This window comes from Electrona antarctica (assembly GCF_951216825.1).
Source record: "Electrona antarctica genome assembly, chromosome: 14".
NCBI lineage: Eukaryota > Metazoa > Chordata > Actinopteri > Myctophiformes > Myctophidae > Electrona > Electrona antarctica.
In genome coordinates this window covers 42,121,231-42,141,515 of record NC_136795.1, presented here as the reverse complement: position 1 = coordinate 42,141,515, position 20,285 = coordinate 42,121,231, and the positions used below count along the sequence as shown (strand labels likewise).

Below are 20,285 nucleotides of genomic sequence, written 5' to 3'. Positions count from 1 at the left end.
TATTTTGAAAGAACTGACACCAGTCATTTCAACAGAGGAAACGTCATTAAACGTTATTTTGAAAGCCGTTTTACTCGGAACCAGTGTGTAACTGCCTCTGTGTCAGTCGGCGCAGTATTATTTCAGTTATTTATTTAGGTAGGAACCAAAGTTCTCTAAGGCGGAACCTTTGTGTTTAGGTTGCTCGTTTCTGCCCAGACATCTATTAAGGTAACACTTACCAAGAAACTCCGCTGGTTTAGCACATGTTGTAAAATAGTTCGAACCAGTGCTGATTATTTCGTTAGGACCCGCTACAGTGGTGTTCGATACGAACTTAACCGGGATGTGGAAACCTCTACTTCAATGCTCTACGAGTTGCTTAGCCATTAGCCAGTTATTCTGTCTCATCTAGAAGACTCGTAGCCAAGGTAATACAAGCCATTCAAGGTATATGGGTTGTAAAGCCAGATACCTTGATTCGTATATGTTGACCTGTTGGAGATAGCGCGTGCGTTGCCTGGAATCTCAGGTTTAGAAGCCATGGGAGCCGCCTTTTATGCTGTGCAAGTCTAGTGTTACGATGATGTCACCACTGTCTATATCCATCTTTGGAGTTTCTACATTAATCTGATGTCAGCGCTGGATATCGCTGTTGTCTCCATATATGGGACTATGGGTTATCCCATATATGGAACTCTAAGTGAAAGCCTTCGCAACAGCCACCCCCATATTTCCCATGGAAATATGTAAAATATCAACACCCTGAAGGCCCTGGCTGACCTTGAAGCTGAGCACATGGTCCAGTGGAACATGTTGATCCACCTCTATCGTATGTCTCCCAGTAAGAAGGTGAGGCGCGCCACCATAGTTGCAGGTACGAAGCCTATGATGCCTACCAGTATGTTTGACGAGGTTGTGAGAAGGAAAAAAGTCTACCGGAGGATTTTAGCTCTGGGATTGAAGGTGGATGAAGTCAATCTTGCTGTGGAGGATAAGAGATACATGGAGAGACTGCTGACTGGGAAAAGTATCCAAGAGACACAAGACAACACACATTCCTCATATGTGCATCTCCGTAAAGGGAAGCAAAACCAGGCCAAGTGCACTAGTTTGACCTTCAGCAGGGATGAACTGGGAGGTGTTCCTGAGGATGACCTGAGCTACCTGGAAGCAGATGGAGACAAGCTCAAGATCAAACAGGACAAATATGTGTATTTTATGGAGAAATGCTTTGTCCCTGAAACACGCAAGAAACTTGGGGAAGCATATAACCAAAATATCATGGAGTTGTTGAAGGAATATTCTAGGGAATTCAAACCCCACATTGACTTTGTCCTGAATAAAAACATGGTAAAGTCTGCCAATAAGCTCTCCATCTTCCTGGAGGAGCTGGCCCACAAGCTCAAACCACTTGGAGACAAAGAGAGAACAAACCTCCTCAAACTAAAGGAGGGTGAGTGTCAGCAGAGATCTCTGCCATACGATGGAAAGCTGTATGAATGGGACATGCCATACTACAAGGCACAGGTGATGAAGCAGTATGGAGTGGATCACAACCAGTTGAAGGAGTATTTTCCATTGGAGGTTGTGACCCAGGGTCTGCTGGACATCTGCCAGGACCTGCTGGGTCTGTCATTCAGCCTGGTGCACGGCGCCCCCGTGTGGCATCCGGATGTCACTCTGTACCGTGTTACCGACCTCTCCTCTGGGCAGACAATCGGACAGTTCTACCTTGACCTGTTCTCCAGAAATGGAACCCACACTGGTCATTGCGTTGGGCTGCAGCCAGGCTGTCTGTTGTCTGATGGGAGCAGACAGATGGCTATTGCTGCTATAGTGACCAATTTCAGCAAACCCACGGCCGACTCCCCCTTGCTCTTAACGCACGACAATGTCGTGACATACTTCCATGAGTTTGGTCACATGGTGCACTACCTCTGTGCTCAGGTTGACTACGCTGCATTCAATGGACACGAAGTGGAAAGAGATTTTATTGAGGCTCCGTCCACGATGTTGGAGAACTGGGTTTGGGAGAAGGAACCACTCCAGAGAATATCTAAACACTACAAGACAGGAGCTCCGATTCCGGATGACCTGCTGGACAAACTCATCAAGTCTCGTCTCGCAAACACCGGTATTGTCTACCTGGAGAAGATAGTCAAATATAAATTGTACCAGGCTCTTCACGCTCAGACTGTTTTGGACCCAGCTAATGAATGCAGGAGGCTCAGCAAGGACATTCTGGGTTTCCCTGCTTTTCAAGGCCCTATCATATCATGGATCTGTTACCAACTTGTAGACAGCCACAGTGCCATGTTCTACCGCTACCTGTGGAGTGAGGTGTTGTCTATGGACATGTTCTACAGTCGTTTCAAAGAGGAAGGAATCATGAACCCTAAGGTGGGTTTGGACTACAGGAACTGCATCCTGAAGCCAGGTGCTTCTAAGGATGCCAAAGAGATGCTGAAGAACTTCTTGGGTCGTGAACCCAATCAGGAAGCATTCCTCCTGAGCAAAGGAATAACACTTTCAACGTGTCCAGGTAGGAAGCTCCGTCCCAGATGCTGGAGAAAGGACTAAAATTATCAACAATAGTGGACTAATGGTTTCAACATCAAAGAAAAACAAAAGAAAGAAAAAAAAGAAACGAAGAAAGAAACAAAAGACAAATAACATTGAAAGAATCAAAGTAAGAATTATAGGGTCAGGATTGTTGGAACATGCTCTCAGCGACCCACAACTACATCAACCTCTCACCGACACCGACAAGCATTGTGTTTGTGATGTCAGATCCATATATGGAGATCTAGAGTTGATCAGTTCCCGTTGGGGGATGATCAGGTGTGATCAATTGGCTAATAAAGGGCAAGGTTGTGCATCATTCGGATGTTAGAACATCATTATGATGTCAGAACAGGCTAGCTCCATATATGGAGATCTAGGGGTGTTCTGGATTTAGGGCAGAGGCTTTAGTGCTGGTTCAAAGCTCAGCCAATCAGACTAAGACTAAACCAATTGCTAGCCTATATGGATGCATAACTATCTCTTGCTGGCTATTGCTATTGACGACCAGATCAGCGACGCTGGGGCCGGTCTTCTTGGGTCGGGGTGCTACCGGCTTCTTCTTGGCGGCCTTGGCCGGTGACGGAGCTGGTGCGACTTCTACCATTATTGTCTCGGATAGTAGATTGCTGTTCCTTCTCTCAAGTAAACTCTCACAGACTGATACTGAACGCTCTGAAGGGGCTGGACTTAAACACCACATGAGAACCATGTAGAGTCAACACACACACAGGCCCTCTTCTCTCTTGTGCCACTTGTGTTTTCTCCTCGATTAAAACAAGTTATAACAAACTACTGTGTATATTATTTAATGCGACAAAGAGCTGACCAGTTAACACACATGTGCCTTTCTGTCATGAATACATCTAAGATGAAAGCAGTGCACTCCTTTTTAGTAATAACCTCAAAACATCACCCATCTGCAGTCAGATCACAGTGTTGCCTTTGTCATTTTTCTTCTAAAACATTGTAAACTATGTTGTAATAACATTGATTCATTGATTCATTGATCAATTTAGCATACATTCCTGGTGACGCGATACCATAAACTATGATTTTGATTCCCATATATCACATTATGTCATCCGTTTTGCTATAAATATAATGTTTTCTGACCACAGTAAACACACTCCAGTTCAAGGAAAGCATGATGGTGGAGTTGATCTCAACTTCCAATGACAGAATGCCAGCTGTTGTGGGTTTTTTTTTTGGACAAATAACCCACTGTGATCCGAAAACTAAGATATATTGTGCGCCATGCGCCAATATGCAAAGCATATGATTTACTCATCATTGTATTCTGTATAAATAAAATAAAAAATATATAGGAATATTTCTTCCCTAGTGCCATTTCACAAATTGCCATTGCTTGATGTTCTGTGTAAAGCATGTTCTGTGTAAAGCACATTGAATTGCCTTGTTGAAATAAAAATGGCTTTGCCTTTCATAGTAGCCCACCTCATTGTGTTATTTAGAACAAATGGAGTCATGAAAAACACTGACACACACACACACACACACACACACACACACACACACACACACACACACACACACACACACACACACACACACACACACACACACACACACACACACACACACTCTCTCTCTCTCGCTCTCTGTTTTACTGAACTATTACAGTCTTCTCACAATGTCACCCAACACAAGACATTTGTTTATCACTCTTCTACAGTATATAGAAAAACATCAACCTGGGTGTACATGCTTTTCATTAAAAGCAAATGGCCCATTGCCAAGCAATAATAGTCACCCAATTGTACTTTATTTTAGTGTTTCCTCCCAGAGACGGGCCATCATTGACAAAATGCACATGCTAAAACCTGGCACATGTTAACTCAATCAATATTACAACAATGCCACACCAAACTATTGTACCAGACTCAGTTTTTTTTAGCTCCTTGGTGTTAAATTTGTTTGATAAATAAATATTGGCATGAATATTAAGAAAGAAGAATAAGGACAATTTAGGTTTTAGTCATAAACCCTGAACATAACTGGAAAATAAATCTCCCACTACTGTGCACATGTGAGTTAAGAGTCTAAAACACAACTGAACTTAGACAACACATTTAACACACAACAATTAAAATAAATCCCCCCCAATACTAGAAACATGTTCAAAGCTCAACCCCCACCTCCACTTTGAGAAGCAAACGCTGATAGACATGCAGATTATATTTACACCAAAGCTCTCCTCTCTACACTTGCTTTGTACAGAAGAGTCTCATTCCAGGAGCTGCTGATTTGGTGTGAAGCATCATGTTGAGTTCAACAACACCCCACAGGGTGGAGCTGAATGTGTCAATGTGAGTGATTGAGGTGATTTAAATCAAACAATTATTTCAGTTAGACACATTATTACTGATTAGTAAATCAGATCAGTAAGACGAGGCCAAAAGCCTCCATATTATTTATATATAGTAATTAATCAAAACTATTCACGAATGTCTCTACATAACTGGCTAAAAGCATTAGTTATTGTAGCATATGTCATTATGGCTGTTAAATATAGGCTCTGATAACTATAGACAAACAATGCAACACGTTGACTGTTTGTAATAAATGGAAGATATAATCATTATTGGCTTATTGTCAATCTATACTATTGAAAGGAATTATTTCTCTTCAAAAAACACATTTGGTGGCTCAACACAATTCCTGCCGCCATTAATTAATCCCTCGATTGCGTATTGCCATGGTTTAATCACGCGTGACACTTACTTTGAAGAGCCAAATATCCGTATCGCATTTTACTATGAAACCATTCCGTGTGTGTTGACGAAGCTGGTGCTCGTTCTCTCGGTCGGTGGTGGAAAAAGTGGACCGCGAGTATCACAGCGCCTGCTACAGGCCGTTGAAAACGCTTGTCTGGGACAAAGCGTCCTCTGCAATGTCGCTTCTGTGAGATAAAGCCGTCTGAAACCAGAGCCGGCAATGTAAGTGGATGCGCGCGCATTTTCAAAATGGCCGCGCCCATTGTGTCAGAAGCATAACAAAGCTAACGGACGGTAGATTTCGATACGATCGTATTAAAACATGCATTAATGAATACATCGCTGTTAAAACGGCTTTTCCGTTTGTGGCAGGCCACAAGATTCTACGTGTTAAAATTCCTATGTTCCCGGCAGGCCTCGTGTTAAGAGCCGTTTTGGGGTTGTGACAGATTAGTCTAAGCACGTTCTCCGCGGATACGACGGGCCAGCTGGATGTCTTTGGGCATGATGGTCACCCTCTTTGCGTGAATGGCGCACAGGTTGGTGTCTTCAAACAGACCGACCAGATAAGCCTCGGCAGACTCCTGGAGAGCCATGAATGGGTCAATGTAATGCACATATTATGTGCATAAAGATACACATTGCATTCCAGGTGAATAAGTAATACAACACCAATGTGATTGTTATAATACTCTTTATATAGTTAAGATGTAAGTCTGTCTCGAGAGACTATGTAGACACACACACACACACACACACACACACACACACACACACACACACACACACACACACACACACACACACACACACACACACACACACACACACACACACACTGCCCGAACCACCTCAGCCGGCTCCTTTCCAGGCGAAGGAGCAGCGGTTCTACTCCGAGTCTCTCTTGTGTGACTGAACTTCTCACCCTATCTCTAAGGGAGATGCCAGCCACCCGTCGAAGAAAACTCATTTTGGCCGCTTGTATTCGCAACCTTATGGGCATAGCCCCTAAAATAATAATACAAAAAAAACATGAAAGAAAAGTAAGTAATGCATCATGGCTTTTATACCACGACTGTGCTTTTTCAAAGATGCATGCATGTGAATTGTGAACCTAAACATGTTTAAGGAACACGTCTGATCTTCATCACCACAGCCTTTACGGAGTACGATGCACCCTTCCAGTGCCTCCAGACTACACCCATATGTGCATGAGGCGTCGGCCCCCACAGGTAAACGACATTGATGTTAGCATAGAGACAAGCCTTGTACCAAAATGCCCCATGAAACAGAATTGCACAGTTCTGGCCATGGGTGTCCTGATCTTTGTCAAAGGTTGAGAATTTCCCACCATTGTGATAGGTCAGTGAGTCTCCTGCTCCTCCGTCACTGAAGCCAGCAACCTGCAGCTTGTAGCCGTCAGCCTCAGAACACACAGAGAAAGAGGAGTAAGAGGCAAACGCTGTGTTTCCCTCAAAGTCCTCCATGTCCACCCTCAGCTTATACTTGATTTTGTTGTTGGTGAGGATATGCATGTTCTCCAGTACCAGCCAGTACTCGCCTGATGCGTCTCCAAACCCAGCTTGGTACTGAGCCCAGGGTCTGTAGAAGTTCACAGTGCCGTCCACTCTTCTCTGGATGACTGTCCACTTCCCTCCAGCTGTGTCCATGTCACAGTAGACCTTGACCGGTGTAGTGGTGGGCATAAGGCCAAAGTTGAATGATGAGAGAGCCAGTGGTCTCAGGTTCAATTCCAGGCTTCAGCAATGTGTATTTCTAAAGCACTTGCCCTAGCTAGCCCCTTAGATAGAACTTTTTGTAGACTTAGCATTTTATACAGACTTATAGCATGTTACGTAGACAGCACTAGAATTGCATTTTATGTAGTCATAGCACTTTATACTATATACGTATAGTTTATATGCATAGTTTAATTATATAGATATTCCACTGTTAGGTTCTTAGCTTACACATGTTTCATGATAACTACTTTTTATGTTGTGATCTGTTCTTGCTTAATGTAAATCGCTCTGGATTAAGAGCGTCTGCTAAATGCCTGAATTGTAAATTGTTATTGTAAATATTGTTGAGGAGGACAGGATATGTGAATACTGTGATCTGAACGAGGTGGAGAACAAAATCAATTTTATTTTGTCCTCTGTATCATGCTCTGAGAGTAGTATTGTTTGAAAAAGTCCACACCCCTGCTCTGAAGTCTGAACTTGGTGGAGTGCGAGAGTGGTGCAGTGGTTGAGTTTATTTTTCACAATGTTTTCGCTTTTTCAGAGTATCTTTACAGGGCATGGCGAAGGGTGACGTATAACTAAATTAACTGTTTTATAGATTGGTTATATATTTCATGTACTGAAAAGGTCTGTGTGGGTTTACTACTACTGTTTGTAATGATCTGGTTGTTTTGTTTTGTTTTTTTGTTATTGTTTTAATTGCTGTGTGTGATTGATAATCCCATGTGGGATGGGTCAAGAAATTGTCCGGACACGGAGATAAAATATTTATTCATTCATTAATTCATTCACACAGACACGCACGCACACACATGTTTGTTGAACTCCCTCTGGTGTTGTAACGTCATCTGCTGTGGTGTTAATCACAGCTTCTACAGTAATGTGAATAACCCAGGGAGGAACAGTGACATACATAATCCACATAATAAAACCTGACATACAAACTCAATCACTATTTCAACATAGGTCTCAACCACACCAACCTTTTGTAACAGACTCGGTTTGTTTAACTCCATTAGTGGTGTTACGTTTGTTTGACAGATATATATATTGGCATGCATGAATGACAGGCTAAAATAGTCCTACAAATCTGAACATCACTGGGAAATAAATCAAATCTCCCACAATGCAGCCCTCTCAGAGTTGCAAATGGATACATTAACACTGAGGATTTTACTGTGCACATGTTGGACCTACTAGAAACATGTTCAACCACCACACCACTTTGAGAAGCCAACACTGATTGATTGATTGATTGATTGATTGATTGATTGATTGATTGATTGATTGATTGATTGATTGATTGATTGATTGATTGATTGATTGATTGATTGTTTGGTTGATTGATTGATTGATTGATTTAAATATGTATTAACAGTTTGCAGAATTACAGTACATTTCAAGCACAAACTCAATACAAAGACTGTTAACTGTGAGTGGACGACCCAATTAAGCATTACACTTCTTTACAAGAGGGTCCACCGTGTTCAATTCATCAAAACATTTAGAGACGTACAAATAGACACTTCTATATAGTCAAAGAACAGAACAGGAATTCATCATAAAGGAGGTAAAAAGGGAAAATAAACATATACAGTGAGGGGAAAAAGGGGGGGACAGTTTGGGGGGATTCAGATTTTACGGGGCCAGTTTCGAATTGCAGCCGTCCGTAGGTGCCCTTTGAGAGCGGTTTTGAGGGAGTCAAGGGATTTACATGTCTTATTGACTGTTGGTAGGGCGTTCCACATTTTGATGGCATAGGAGCGAAAATAATTTAGTCCCTTGTTTGTGCCGAATCTGGGTTGTACATGATTTGTTGCACTCCCTCTGGTGTTGTGGGTGTGGACTTTGTTAACATTAAGGAAGTATTTAGACAGGTACATGGGTATCTTGGTGGTGTATCGAATCTTGTGGACCAGACCCATTGCAAGATGCTGTACTCTGTCGTCGACCCTAAGCCATTCCAGCCTGTCAAAGTGGGCAGGGGTGAGGTGGGTTCAGGGAGTGAGGCCAAGTTTGAGCCTGACCAGTTTGTTTTGGGAGGTCTGGAGCCTTGTTTTAAGGGCCTTTGAGGTGCTGTGGTACCAAGAGGTGCATGCATGGGGCGGCGGTGGCTCAGGGGTAGAGTGCCTGGATGGGAACCGCAAGGTTGCCAGTTCGAACCCGGGCTCCCCCAGAGTTACTGTCGAAGTGTCCTTGAGCAAGACACTGAACCCCTAATTGCTCCTGATGTGCTAGTTGGTGCCTTGCATGGTTCCGCTAATGTGTGTGTGAATGGGTGAATGTAATGCACAATCTATGTAAAGCGCCTTGGATAAAGGCGCTATATAAATGCACCATTTACCATTTTAAACCTTGTATGAGGGCTCCTGTTAAGGTCTTCAAGGTGTTTTTGTTGACCAGTGAGGAGATCCTGTAAAGGAATCTTGTTCTTTGATTGACTTTTTGTATTACATTGGTGGCCATTTTATCACCGGAAAGATTAGCCTCCAGGATGGAACCTAATTAGGTAATTTCATCTTTTCGTGTGATAATATTGTCACCCACTTTAACCAAGAAGCCATCTGCCTTACTGAGATTACTATTTGATCCAAAGAGAATGGATTCAGTTTTTCCCAGGTGTAATGATAGTTTGTTATCAGCGAGCCAGGTGCAGATTCTACTGAGTTCAGAGCTGAGGGTCTTTTCAACCTGCAATTTGATAGACATGCAGATTAGATTTAGTTTTACAGGTAGATTGCGATCTACGTTTTGGGCACTCCTGATTTCAATGATTTGCATGTTGATCACACTTTCAGTTAGATGCATTATTATTGTTATTCCAGATTAAATAAAACCAAGCCTTCTTAAATGAAACGAACTATACAAAAATAATCCCAGGAATTACATTTTCATCTTTCAAATGTGTGCTAAGCAAATGCCATATATGCATGCACTATTAAATGTCTACATACCTGGCCAACAGCATTAGTTATCTTAGCAAAAAGTTTAATATGGAATAAAGAACAATATACATCCATCTATATGAATATGTATCAAGGGAGATGACACAACACGTTGGCAGTTAAATACATAATCTTGTCTTCAATTATTCCGACACTTGCTTTTTGCTGCACAGAAGTGTTGATTGTGGAGTAAACAACAGTGCCTTGCACTTTTATGCACTGTGGTCCATGAAATACAAGGATGATTACCTTACCTACAAGCTTGCCTACAAAATTATTACGAACACAGTGTATATGTGTGGAGAGAGACTGCTTTCTTTTAAATATCTTTTACATTTTAGAATTATTTTACTCATACTATGCTGGGTGTTTCATTGTATTTGTATATGTATTGTCCTGAATGTATGCATTGACCTGAGCAAAACAAATTTCCCTTGTAAAATAAAGACTGACTCACTCTTTCACAAGGAACCTCCTTCCTTGGGAGGAGCATTCACGCCACTAGCACTGATTGGACGGGAGCTCAGCTCATACACGCTCTCATTCATTGGTGGGGCGCACAGCCTCACATACAGACAATACTAGGCTGTGTTGGTTGAAGATATAAAAGGTCTCGCGCGCCTCTCCTCACCACATTTCTCATTATTTTCTTCGCGATTTTACTCCAGCAATAAACCTACATCAAAATGAGCGGAAGAGGGAAAACCGGAGGAAAGACCAGGGCGAAGGCTAAGACCCGCTCATCCCGTGCCGGGCTCCAGTTCCCTGTTGGTCGTGTCCACAGGCTGCTGCGTAAAGGCAACTATGGCAAGAGAGTCGGCGCCGGAGCTCCAGTGTACCTCGCTGCGGTGCTCGAGTATCTTACCGCTGAGATCCTGGAGTTGGCTGGAAACGCTGCCCGAGACAACAAGAAGAGTCGTATCATCCCCCGTCACCTCCAGCTGGCCGTCCGCAACGACGAGGAGCTTAACAAACTGCTGGGCGGAGTGACCATCGCTCAAGGCGGTGTGCTGCCCAACATCCAGGCTGTTCTGCTGCCCAAGAAGACCGAGAAAGCCGTAAAGAAATAGATCTGCTTCATTCGTTTAACAAACCCCACAAAGGCTCTTTTAAGAGCCACCCACTGTTTCCATGTAAAGGTTAATTTCCAATGTCTTTGAGGAGCACACTTCATAAATCACTGATTAATGTTACCAGTTCCGACGGTCTGTAAATAATGAAATGAAACTGTTAAATAAGGCTGACTATTTGTATGCGTCAACAGCAGCCAAAAAGTAGTTTATAAATAATGGACGCAATATACTAAAGCGGGCCTATATAATACATATATAATTTGCTTTGATCTTGTGTCATAGTTGTTATTACGCACATGTATTCATAATAGTACTTTTGTAGTCATCAAATTTAAATAATGCAGACTATTTGTAACTTTATGGCCCATGTCTCCAGTTTGTGCGTTATGATGAATTGCGTTATTTTTACGCACGCTCAGCTACGTCCACACCGAACAGTTGTTCAGACTACTCAAAGACTACAAATTGTCAGATTGCAACAGACTAGCATTTTTAATCAGAACAAACCAGTCGGCCAATGAAAACAATTTTTTCCCTATGCAAAGCAGTATAAGGTCACTCTCTGGACTAGACCATATAGAAAATGGACCAGTCAGTATAGCTTGCTAACATTAGTCTTGAAAAGTGAGTGGTGTATAAAGCTAGGGTATTGGAATTTTCGGAAACGGAAGACTTAATTGTCGACGGATCATAGTAACAAATGTTTGACTAGTAAAGCACAAATCTTCAAAAGTTTCTACCAATTGTATATGGAATCTGCTCTGTAGAGAAAGTGTGGGCGGCTCTTAAAAGAGCCTTTGGGTTGTTGGTATAGATCAAGACAGCGTTATTAACCTCCGAATCCGTAGTGCGTCCCTGTCTCTTCAGAGCATAGACAACATCCATGGCGGTCACGGTCTTTCTCTTAGCGTACTCGGTGTAGCCTACGGTGACTGCGTCACGGATCACGTTCTCCAGGAACACCTTGAGGACACCGCGGGTCTCCTCGTAGATCAGACCGGAGATACGCTTCACTCCGCCACAGCGAGCCAGACGGCGGATAGCGGGCTTGGTGATTCCCTGGATGTTATCACGAAGCACCTTGCGATGGCGCTTGGCGCCCCTTTTCCAAGACATTTTCCTCCCTTGCTTTTTATATATACTTTATTGAAAATTATTCAGGGTTTACAAAATATGCAAATATTACATATATCTAATATATATATTTAAAAAAAAAAACAACATATATATATCAAGGCATTTCAAATACAAAAGGGTTTCTTTCTTTCTTTTTTTTACAATGTTAATAGGTGCCATGGTGTCAGTTTCGTTTTTGTTGTGTCAAGAGTTCTTTGTCTTTTTAGTTCAGTTTGTATCTGTTTAAAGACCACCTCCCCTGAGATGGCCTCCTGGTGGATTACCATGGCACACCTGGTTGTCCACAGTTTGTTCACAACTGTACAAATCACGGTCCAGTAAAGCTCTTGTGTCTTGTTCAATGGCAGACATTTTTTCCCCAAAGACCCCATACATAACAGCATTGTAATTTATCTTAATTTTAAAACCAATTTGTGGCATTTCCCCCCACACAAAGCTAGACCTCTGGCAGTCAACTAGCAGGTGCTCAATTGTCTCATCTGCACCACAATTTATATTTAACGGTTTTGACGAAGCATCTCCATTTCACAACTGCTCTCACTGCTAGTCTCCTCACAGAGACCAGCCACATGACATCTCTTTTTTTTCGGAGATATTTTTATTACTACTAATATTTTTAATACAAACCCGTTTTTGATTTTCATCAAGATATTTGTAGGGAAAAAAGCCACCATATAAATCATCACATATCTTACTATATATACATTTACTTGTCATTCCAGTCCAGATTTAAATGTGCAGAGTTTGACACCAAATCACCATACATGACTTTAAAATAAGGCACTGAGCTCCTTGCCCGGCCCTTCTTTTTGGTCCAGCTCAGCGCCTCCCCTATCCATATAGCTCTTCTTTTAAAACCAGATGCTATGTGCTTACAAAATGATTTTTTTAATTTGAGTCCCAAATCCACAGCCCCAAGGCCTCCATATGTTTTAATCTTATATAATATGTTTATTTTTGTAACTTCTCTAGTGGTTCCCCATATGAAATTAACCATTGTTTTATTTATTTTTTTCAGTGTCTGGTCCTTAGGAGGAAATATAGTTGCCAAAAATAGCAGTTTTGCCAAAACATATGTTTTTATAATTATAATCTTTGTTCCATAACAACATGACTTATTTTCCCATTTTCTAATTCATCCTTTATTTCTTTATCTTTACAATCCAAGTTATTTTCATAAATTGATTACAAAACTGTACCCCCAGAACTGTCATCGTTTCTGTGTCCTTTATATTAACATTTGGCTTTGTCTCACTCCTCCCAAACCAGACACCTTCCGTTTTGTCATGATTTAATTTGGAACCTGAAACCTCTTCATAAAGTGCTAAGTGCTCATTTATAATATCTAGCTCTTTATTATTTTTAATTATGATGGTGATGTCATCGGCATAAGCCAAGACAACAACGCGCTCACCACCACTAGTTTTTACACCTGTAAGCCTACTATCAATCTTTATCTCATGTAATAGAGGGTTAATAGCTAAAATGTAAAGTGCAGCGGACAAGGGACGCCCTTGTTTCACACCCCTCTTAATTTCAAAGCTCTCTGTTAAAACACCATTTACATGTACTTGAACTGTGGACTGGGCATACAACAATTTTATCAGGTTAATACAATCCTGGTTAACCATATACCTTCAATACCTCCCACAAGTACTCTCTGGAAATAAAATCAAAAGCCTTTTTTTGGTCTAAACTTATAATAAAAAACTCCTCCTTTGTACACCCACTTGTTATATCCCTTAATATACCAACATTATCCCACATCAACCTTCCCTTAATAGCACATGTCTGTTCTTTTTCAATAAGTTCTTCTAAATCTTTATTTAATCGATTAACTATTATTTTTGCCAGTATTTTATAATCTACGTTCATTAATGTAATATGTATCCAATTATCTAAGTTATAAGATTACCCTTTTTTATATATAAGTGATATGATGCCATGATAAAAGGATGAGTGCATTTTGCCCTCCTTGATTCCATCATTGTACACTGAGGTTAGCAGATCAACTAAATCGTTTGTGCAGCAGAGATAAAACTCATTAGGCAGGCCATCAGGACCTGGGGATTTACCCTTAATCAATTGGACCATTGCGTCCCTCACCTCTTGTCTGCATGGTGATTTCCCCACCCGTAGAATTACGGCCAACCTCCCCAATATGTGTCGAATCAAGGAAGGCATGCAGCTTGGCTTCATTAATGTTGACTTTCTGGTACATTTTTTTTACACAGGTTTCTAACAGTTTCCCTTTTCGTTTTCTCATCCTCTATCATGACACCATTTTCACTTAAAATTGCACTGACATGTTTCCTTTGGAGTTTCTTCTTATGTAGATGTATAAGACACTGCGCATTGCTAGAAGCATCTGTGTTACCCATGCCTGCCTGTAGGCGTAGGCCCTGGGAGAGATCATTTAATTTGGCCAATTCAGATTCCATTTCAGTTAATTTATCATTATCCTCATCCGTTTTATTTGCCTTAGTTTTTAGGTTTATATAATCAGCCATTAATCTACTGTATGGTTAATTTAGCTCTTGATTCAATATTTTACATTTGTATTTAAAGTAGTATCTTAGCCTATCTTTAATAATTTCCCATAAATCAACATATGATTTAGTTAAGACATTTAAGCTTTTGGCAATTACCACTTCCTTCTTTAACTCGGCCTGACATTTTCGCAGTATTGAAGATATAGATACAATAAGAAAAGTGGATTTTGAATAAGTGAAGAGCTCGCACCCTTGCCCTTTTATGTGTGCTCTGAGGACGTAAGGGAGGACAGGCAGAGTTGTGTGGGTGTAGCCAACACTCTCCACCCCCCCCCCCCCCACACTCCTCCCCCTTGTTCGTTTTGGTCACATTAGCAATGAGTTAAACGTAAAGTATATTGCTAGTCAACTAATATAATACAATAGAATATTATAGGCTATGTAGCCTATATATACACCAACACCCCTCCTGGTCCGTTTTGGTTTACTTTACAGTAATATTATATTTCTAGTGAACTCCTCTCTCTCTCTCTCTCTCTAATTTACATAAAATTGCTGTTACCAAACACACTTTGACAGCATTAATAAGACAATCTATGATGTCATGTCTCCTTATTTGAGTAGTCACTAGTGTGACATTTCCCATTAGGTGTAGACGATGTAGAAGTGGTTAATATTTATTACAAAAACATGTTTTGAACTATATCACTATTGATTGATTATTGTAAGGAAAACTGAGGAGATTGTGATCACCATACATGGTCATGACATCAAACAGGTCACCTCCTATAAATAAATATCTAGGAGTGCACATGGATTGGGATATGAGCTGGCACTCCCATGTGACAAGTATGTGTGCAAAAGTACACCGACGCCTTCATTTTCTCCGTAGGCTCAGACTTTTTGGTGTAAGTCAACATAATGCTGATCTTCTATAGAGCTAGTATAGAGTCAATTCTATGTTATGGTATCACCAGTTGGTTTGGAAACCTAACTGTAAAATACACCTTGGGACACCGCAGGTCTCCTCGTAGATCAGACCAGAGATACGCTTCACACCACCACAGCGAATAGCGGGCTTGGTGATTCCCTGGATGTTATCACGAAGAACCTTGTGATGACACTTGGCGCCTCCTTTTCCAAGACCCTTTCCTCCTTTTATTTTTTAATATAAATCAAACGTTTATTTCTACCAAATTGCCCAAGACACTAGAGGAATGAGTTTCCAGTGTGAGAGTAAGTGCCCTCTTACATTTAAACAGGCTTGCTTTCGGTTGTATCATAACACTAGTAAAGCCACTTAAAATTGCAGACATGATGGGGAAGAATCTCCTTTTAAAAGCCAAAGCAACAAAAAAAGAAAATAACTAGTTGTCCTTGTCTACTTAGCCAACTGCAAACATTCACTTAACACACTTACAATTAACCCTTTGATTAGTTATCCGTCTTTCCTCACCCCACATCTGAAGCCATGCAGCTCGCATCAAACACTCAAACAAAAAATATACAAACACCAAATATGCAAACAAAAAATGTTTTATTCTTGAGCTCCTTGCTTGTTGGTAAATGCAGTAGACATGTAAAATACAACCATACAATACATTATATTCAAAAAAAGGTACCAAAAAGTACAGTAAAAATAACACTTCCATTGCTGGAAATGTAAATGGACACAAAACAATATAAAATAAAAAGTGGAAAAGTGACATTTGCGTCCCCAGTTCCTCACTTGATCTGTACATATGGAGCATGAGTCCAAATTTCTGCCAACTCCAAAGGAAAAGCCAGGAAGGAAGAGCCCATGATGGCTGTGGTTGGACCATGGGTTCCTTCTCGTATTTACTTTAGACCTGCACTATACTTGTGATCAGTATGGCTTGTAGCTACTCTGGTGGCCTCCACGTCTTGGAGTTTTCCCATAGCTTGTATTGCCCTGGTTGTAGTCGTAGCCAACCCCATAGCCCACCCCCATAGCCCCAGCAGAGTAGTCATAGTTGCCATAGCTGCCATATCCATAGCCTTGTCCGTAGACCTGTCCATAGCCCTGGTTGCAGTAGTTGTTGTACAGTACTTGGTTACAGTTCTGGCTCTGGCCACTTCCACGTCCTCTGCCACGCCCCCATATCCTCCTCCACCACCCCCACCGCCAGACTGCTGCTGCTGGTACACCTCTTTGGGCTGGGCTATTTTAATCTCACACTTGCTCCCACTGACATTATGGAATTTCTTTTCCAAAACTTTTTTGACTGGATTCTTTTCCTTATACGTGATAAAAACAAATCTCCTCCTCTTCTCCGTCTTTGGATCTTGCGGGAGCTCAATCGTTTCGATCTCTCCAAAAGTGCCAAAGTACTCCTGGATAACATCTTTGTCTGTGTCTGGGTTGAGGCCTCCAACAAAGATCTTCTTGACTGGCTCCTTCTTCATAGCCATGGCCTTCTTAGGGTCAATCTGTCGACCATCTAGCCTGTGTTCCTTCTGTTCAAGGACTTTATCTACTGCTGCTGCTTCTTTAAAGAGAATAAAGCCGAACCCTCTTGAACGGCCTGTCTGCTGGTCCATTTTTATGGTGCAGTCTGTCACTTCACCATATGTAGAGAAGTAATCTTTGAGACCCTTCTTACTCGTGTCCCAGCTGAGACCCCCGACAAACATTTTCACCGCATCCTCCTCCCCTTTACTGGCGTTGATCTGTCCGCCTTCCGAGGCTCCACCGCCGCCGTTCTGGGCTTCGTCTCCTGCCTCGCCTCCCCCCTCCTCCGTCGCCTGTTCTTCGCCACCATCGCCGTCTTCCAGAGCGGACTCTGCTTCGACTTCGGGCCCTGCTGCCTCCGCTACTACCGCTACTGCTGTTTCTGTGGCGTCCTCCTCCGCGTCGTCCACCAGTTCCGACTCGGCCTCGGCGTCCCCGTCGATCCCGTCTATGGCCTCGTGCTCCGGCTCTGCCTCCTCTAACTCGTGCTGCGGTTCCTCCTCCTCATCCTCGGCGGCGCCTCCGTTAAAATCATCGTCGAGTTCGTGACCGTTTCCCGACGTTTCCATGAACTGCTGCTCGGTGTCGGACATTTTTATAAGCCTAGTATGATCCCTCTATTTTATATTCTGATCACACAATCGGAGAGCACTCTTCAAAGTGAATGAATTTGAGAACTCAGAGCCTCGTCTCTTTATGTGTGCTCTGAGGACAGGCAGAGTTGTGTGGGAGTAGCCAACACCCACCCCCCACCCCCCACTCACCCTCCCCCTCTCTCTCGTTCTAACACACACACACACACACACACACACACACACACACACACACACACACACACACACACACACACACACACACACACACACACACACACACACACACACACACACACACACACACACACACACACACACACACACACACTCTATGATTGACCACCTTTATTTTAGGCGGTCCTGAAATGTAATCGCTCTCTTCATTATTTTGATGAGTGGGTATTAATGAGTGGGTATCGCCCTAATTCTGCTGTGCAATTTACAACAATTTAGACATTTAGCAGACGCTCTTAATCCAGAGCGATTTACATTAGGCAAGAACAAAAAGCATGGGGATACATCACATATATAAAATGCATTTATCAAGCATTGCTTGTTGTTTTTCATTCTGTGTGCAGCGTCCACACACACAGAGGTTAGCCCACACACACACACACACACACACACACACACACACACACACACACACACACACACACACACACACACACACACACACACACACACACACACACACACACACACACACACACACACACACACACACACACACACACGCGCACGCACGCACGCACACACACTACACTCTACTCAGTAGCTCAACCCCCCCTCCACTCTGAGAAGCCACTGATAAAGACATGTATAGATTGGATATACATCCAAAACTCTCATTCATTTGTTCATATCACGCTGACCCATTCGTTTTGGGATATGTATCCCGGTGGTAATCATTAAAAAAATAAATTTCTTTAAGGTCCCATGAGTTATGTTTATTGGACTTTATATAACCTTTGAACTCAGTACGACGCATCAAATGGGAGATTGAACTCAATTTTATTGCAGATTAACTCCTGGTGACTGGATTCAGGAGTTGTGCAGCTGTACAATGACAGCGTCCTGCTATGTTCAACATAGTTTACAATATTTTAGAAGAAAAATGACAAAGGCAACACTTTGATCTGACTCTAGACAGGTGATGTTTTGAGGTTATTACTAAAAAGGAGTGCACTGCTTTCATCTTAGATACATTCATGACAGAAAGGCACATGTCAGCTCTTTGTCGCATTAAATAATATAAACAGTAGTTTGTTATAACTTGTTTTAATCGAGGAGAAAACACAAGTGGCACAAGAGAAGAAGGCCTGTGTGTGTTGACTCCACATGGTTCTCATGTGGTGTTTAAGTCCATCCCCTTCAGAGCGTTCAGCATCAGTCTGTGAGAGTTTACTTGAGAGAAGGAACAGCAATGTACGAGATAATAATGGAGATAATAACGGCAGAAGTCGCACCAGCACCAGCTCCGTCACCGGCCAAGGCCGCCAAGAAGAAGGCACCACCCCGACCCAAGAAGACCGGCCCCATCGTCGCTGATCTGGTCGTCAATGCCGTGTCCGCCTCCAAGGAGCGGAGCGGTGTGTCCCTGGCTGCGGTCAAGAAGGCTCTGGCTGCCACAGGACAGGTGAACAAGTTTAACTCGAAATCAGATCAAAACGAAATCGCGCATCCGTCGTCCTAGTAACGGCTGATGTTCCATTGTGGTCCTACACGGACCCCACACTACGTAGCTGTCCTCGTCAATGCCAATTTAAACAAAACATACCTGTAGTGGCTAATTTACACCAACAATAAAACTTAAAAAAGCCACTAAGGGCACCAGGTAGCGAATCGTACTCAGAGGTAGAAATGAGACCATTGTCAGACAGGCAGCGAAGTTTAGTGGTGTTTATTTTTAGCTTTTTGGTCCAGACAGCAAAAGATGGAAAATGTTCAGGTTCATCCCTAACCTACTGGTAAAAAACCATATGCCTTCCTGGTGCTCTGCTGACTAACTGTGTGTGCTCATTAATTAAGTAACCTCAGCTGTGCCCCAAAACTGCCCATCACCTTCAAAATAAAAGCATATAGCTGCAACACAAATAGACTGAAATAATAAGTGTAAACAAACCAAGCAAAACAAACAAATAATAAATGCATTAAATTATATAGAAAGCATAGCAAAAATACTTAATAGCTCCCACATTCCGGCCCCTAATTGCGAGAATCACAATTACAATATTTAAACATGTAAGGGAGCTATTTTTCTATCCATGTGCGTGTCTTGTGTCCTTCTCTGTAGCCACTGAAAGATAAACAGAGCGAAGAGTAGACAAGAGAGAGAGAGAAAGCAGATAGAAAGGTTGTCCATTGTCTTATTCTGTGGCCTCCACCAGCAGGCAGATCTTCATTACAGGTCTCTCCAGAACGCTGGCTTTGGTTTGGATGCACACAGAGCAGATTGATTTTATGGAGTCGGATTTGGTGCTCAAACACTCGACCCATCTTCCAGGAGCTGAAGCGTCGGCAATGATAATAACTCCTGGGA

At 42.2% G+C, this 20,285-nt stretch overlaps 2 protein-coding genes and 1 pseudogene across 3 annotated transcripts; 2 read left to right on the top strand and 1 right to left on the bottom strand.

Moving 5' to 3' along the window:
- Positions 1-777: 777 nt before the first annotated feature.
- Positions 778-2,562, top strand: LOC306937205 (thimet oligopeptidase-like; the record flags this gene model as incomplete). Its single annotated transcript, XM_079520871.1, has 1 exon — positions 778-2,562. One exon carries the CDS (start codon positions 778-780, stop codon positions 2,560-2,562), a length of 1,785 nt encoding a protein of 594 aa, XP_079376997.1.
- An 8,096-nt stretch (positions 2,563-10,658) lies between these two features.
- LOC306936641 (histone H2A-like) lies at positions 10,659-11,042 on the top strand (the record flags this gene model as incomplete). Its single annotated transcript, XM_079520226.1, has 1 exon — positions 10,659-11,042. The coding sequence occupies one exon, from the start codon at positions 10,659-10,661 to the stop codon at positions 11,040-11,042; it is 384 nt and encodes a 127-aa protein (XP_079376352.1).
- A 5,152-nt stretch (positions 11,043-16,194) lies between these two features.
- LOC306936614 (heterogeneous nuclear ribonucleoprotein A/B-like) lies at positions 16,195-17,861 on the bottom strand (annotated as a pseudogene). The gene has a single exon. The product of its transcript is annotated as a heterogeneous nuclear ribonucleoprotein A/B-like (transcript).
- Between the last annotated feature and the right edge of the window lie 2,424 nt (positions 17,862-20,285).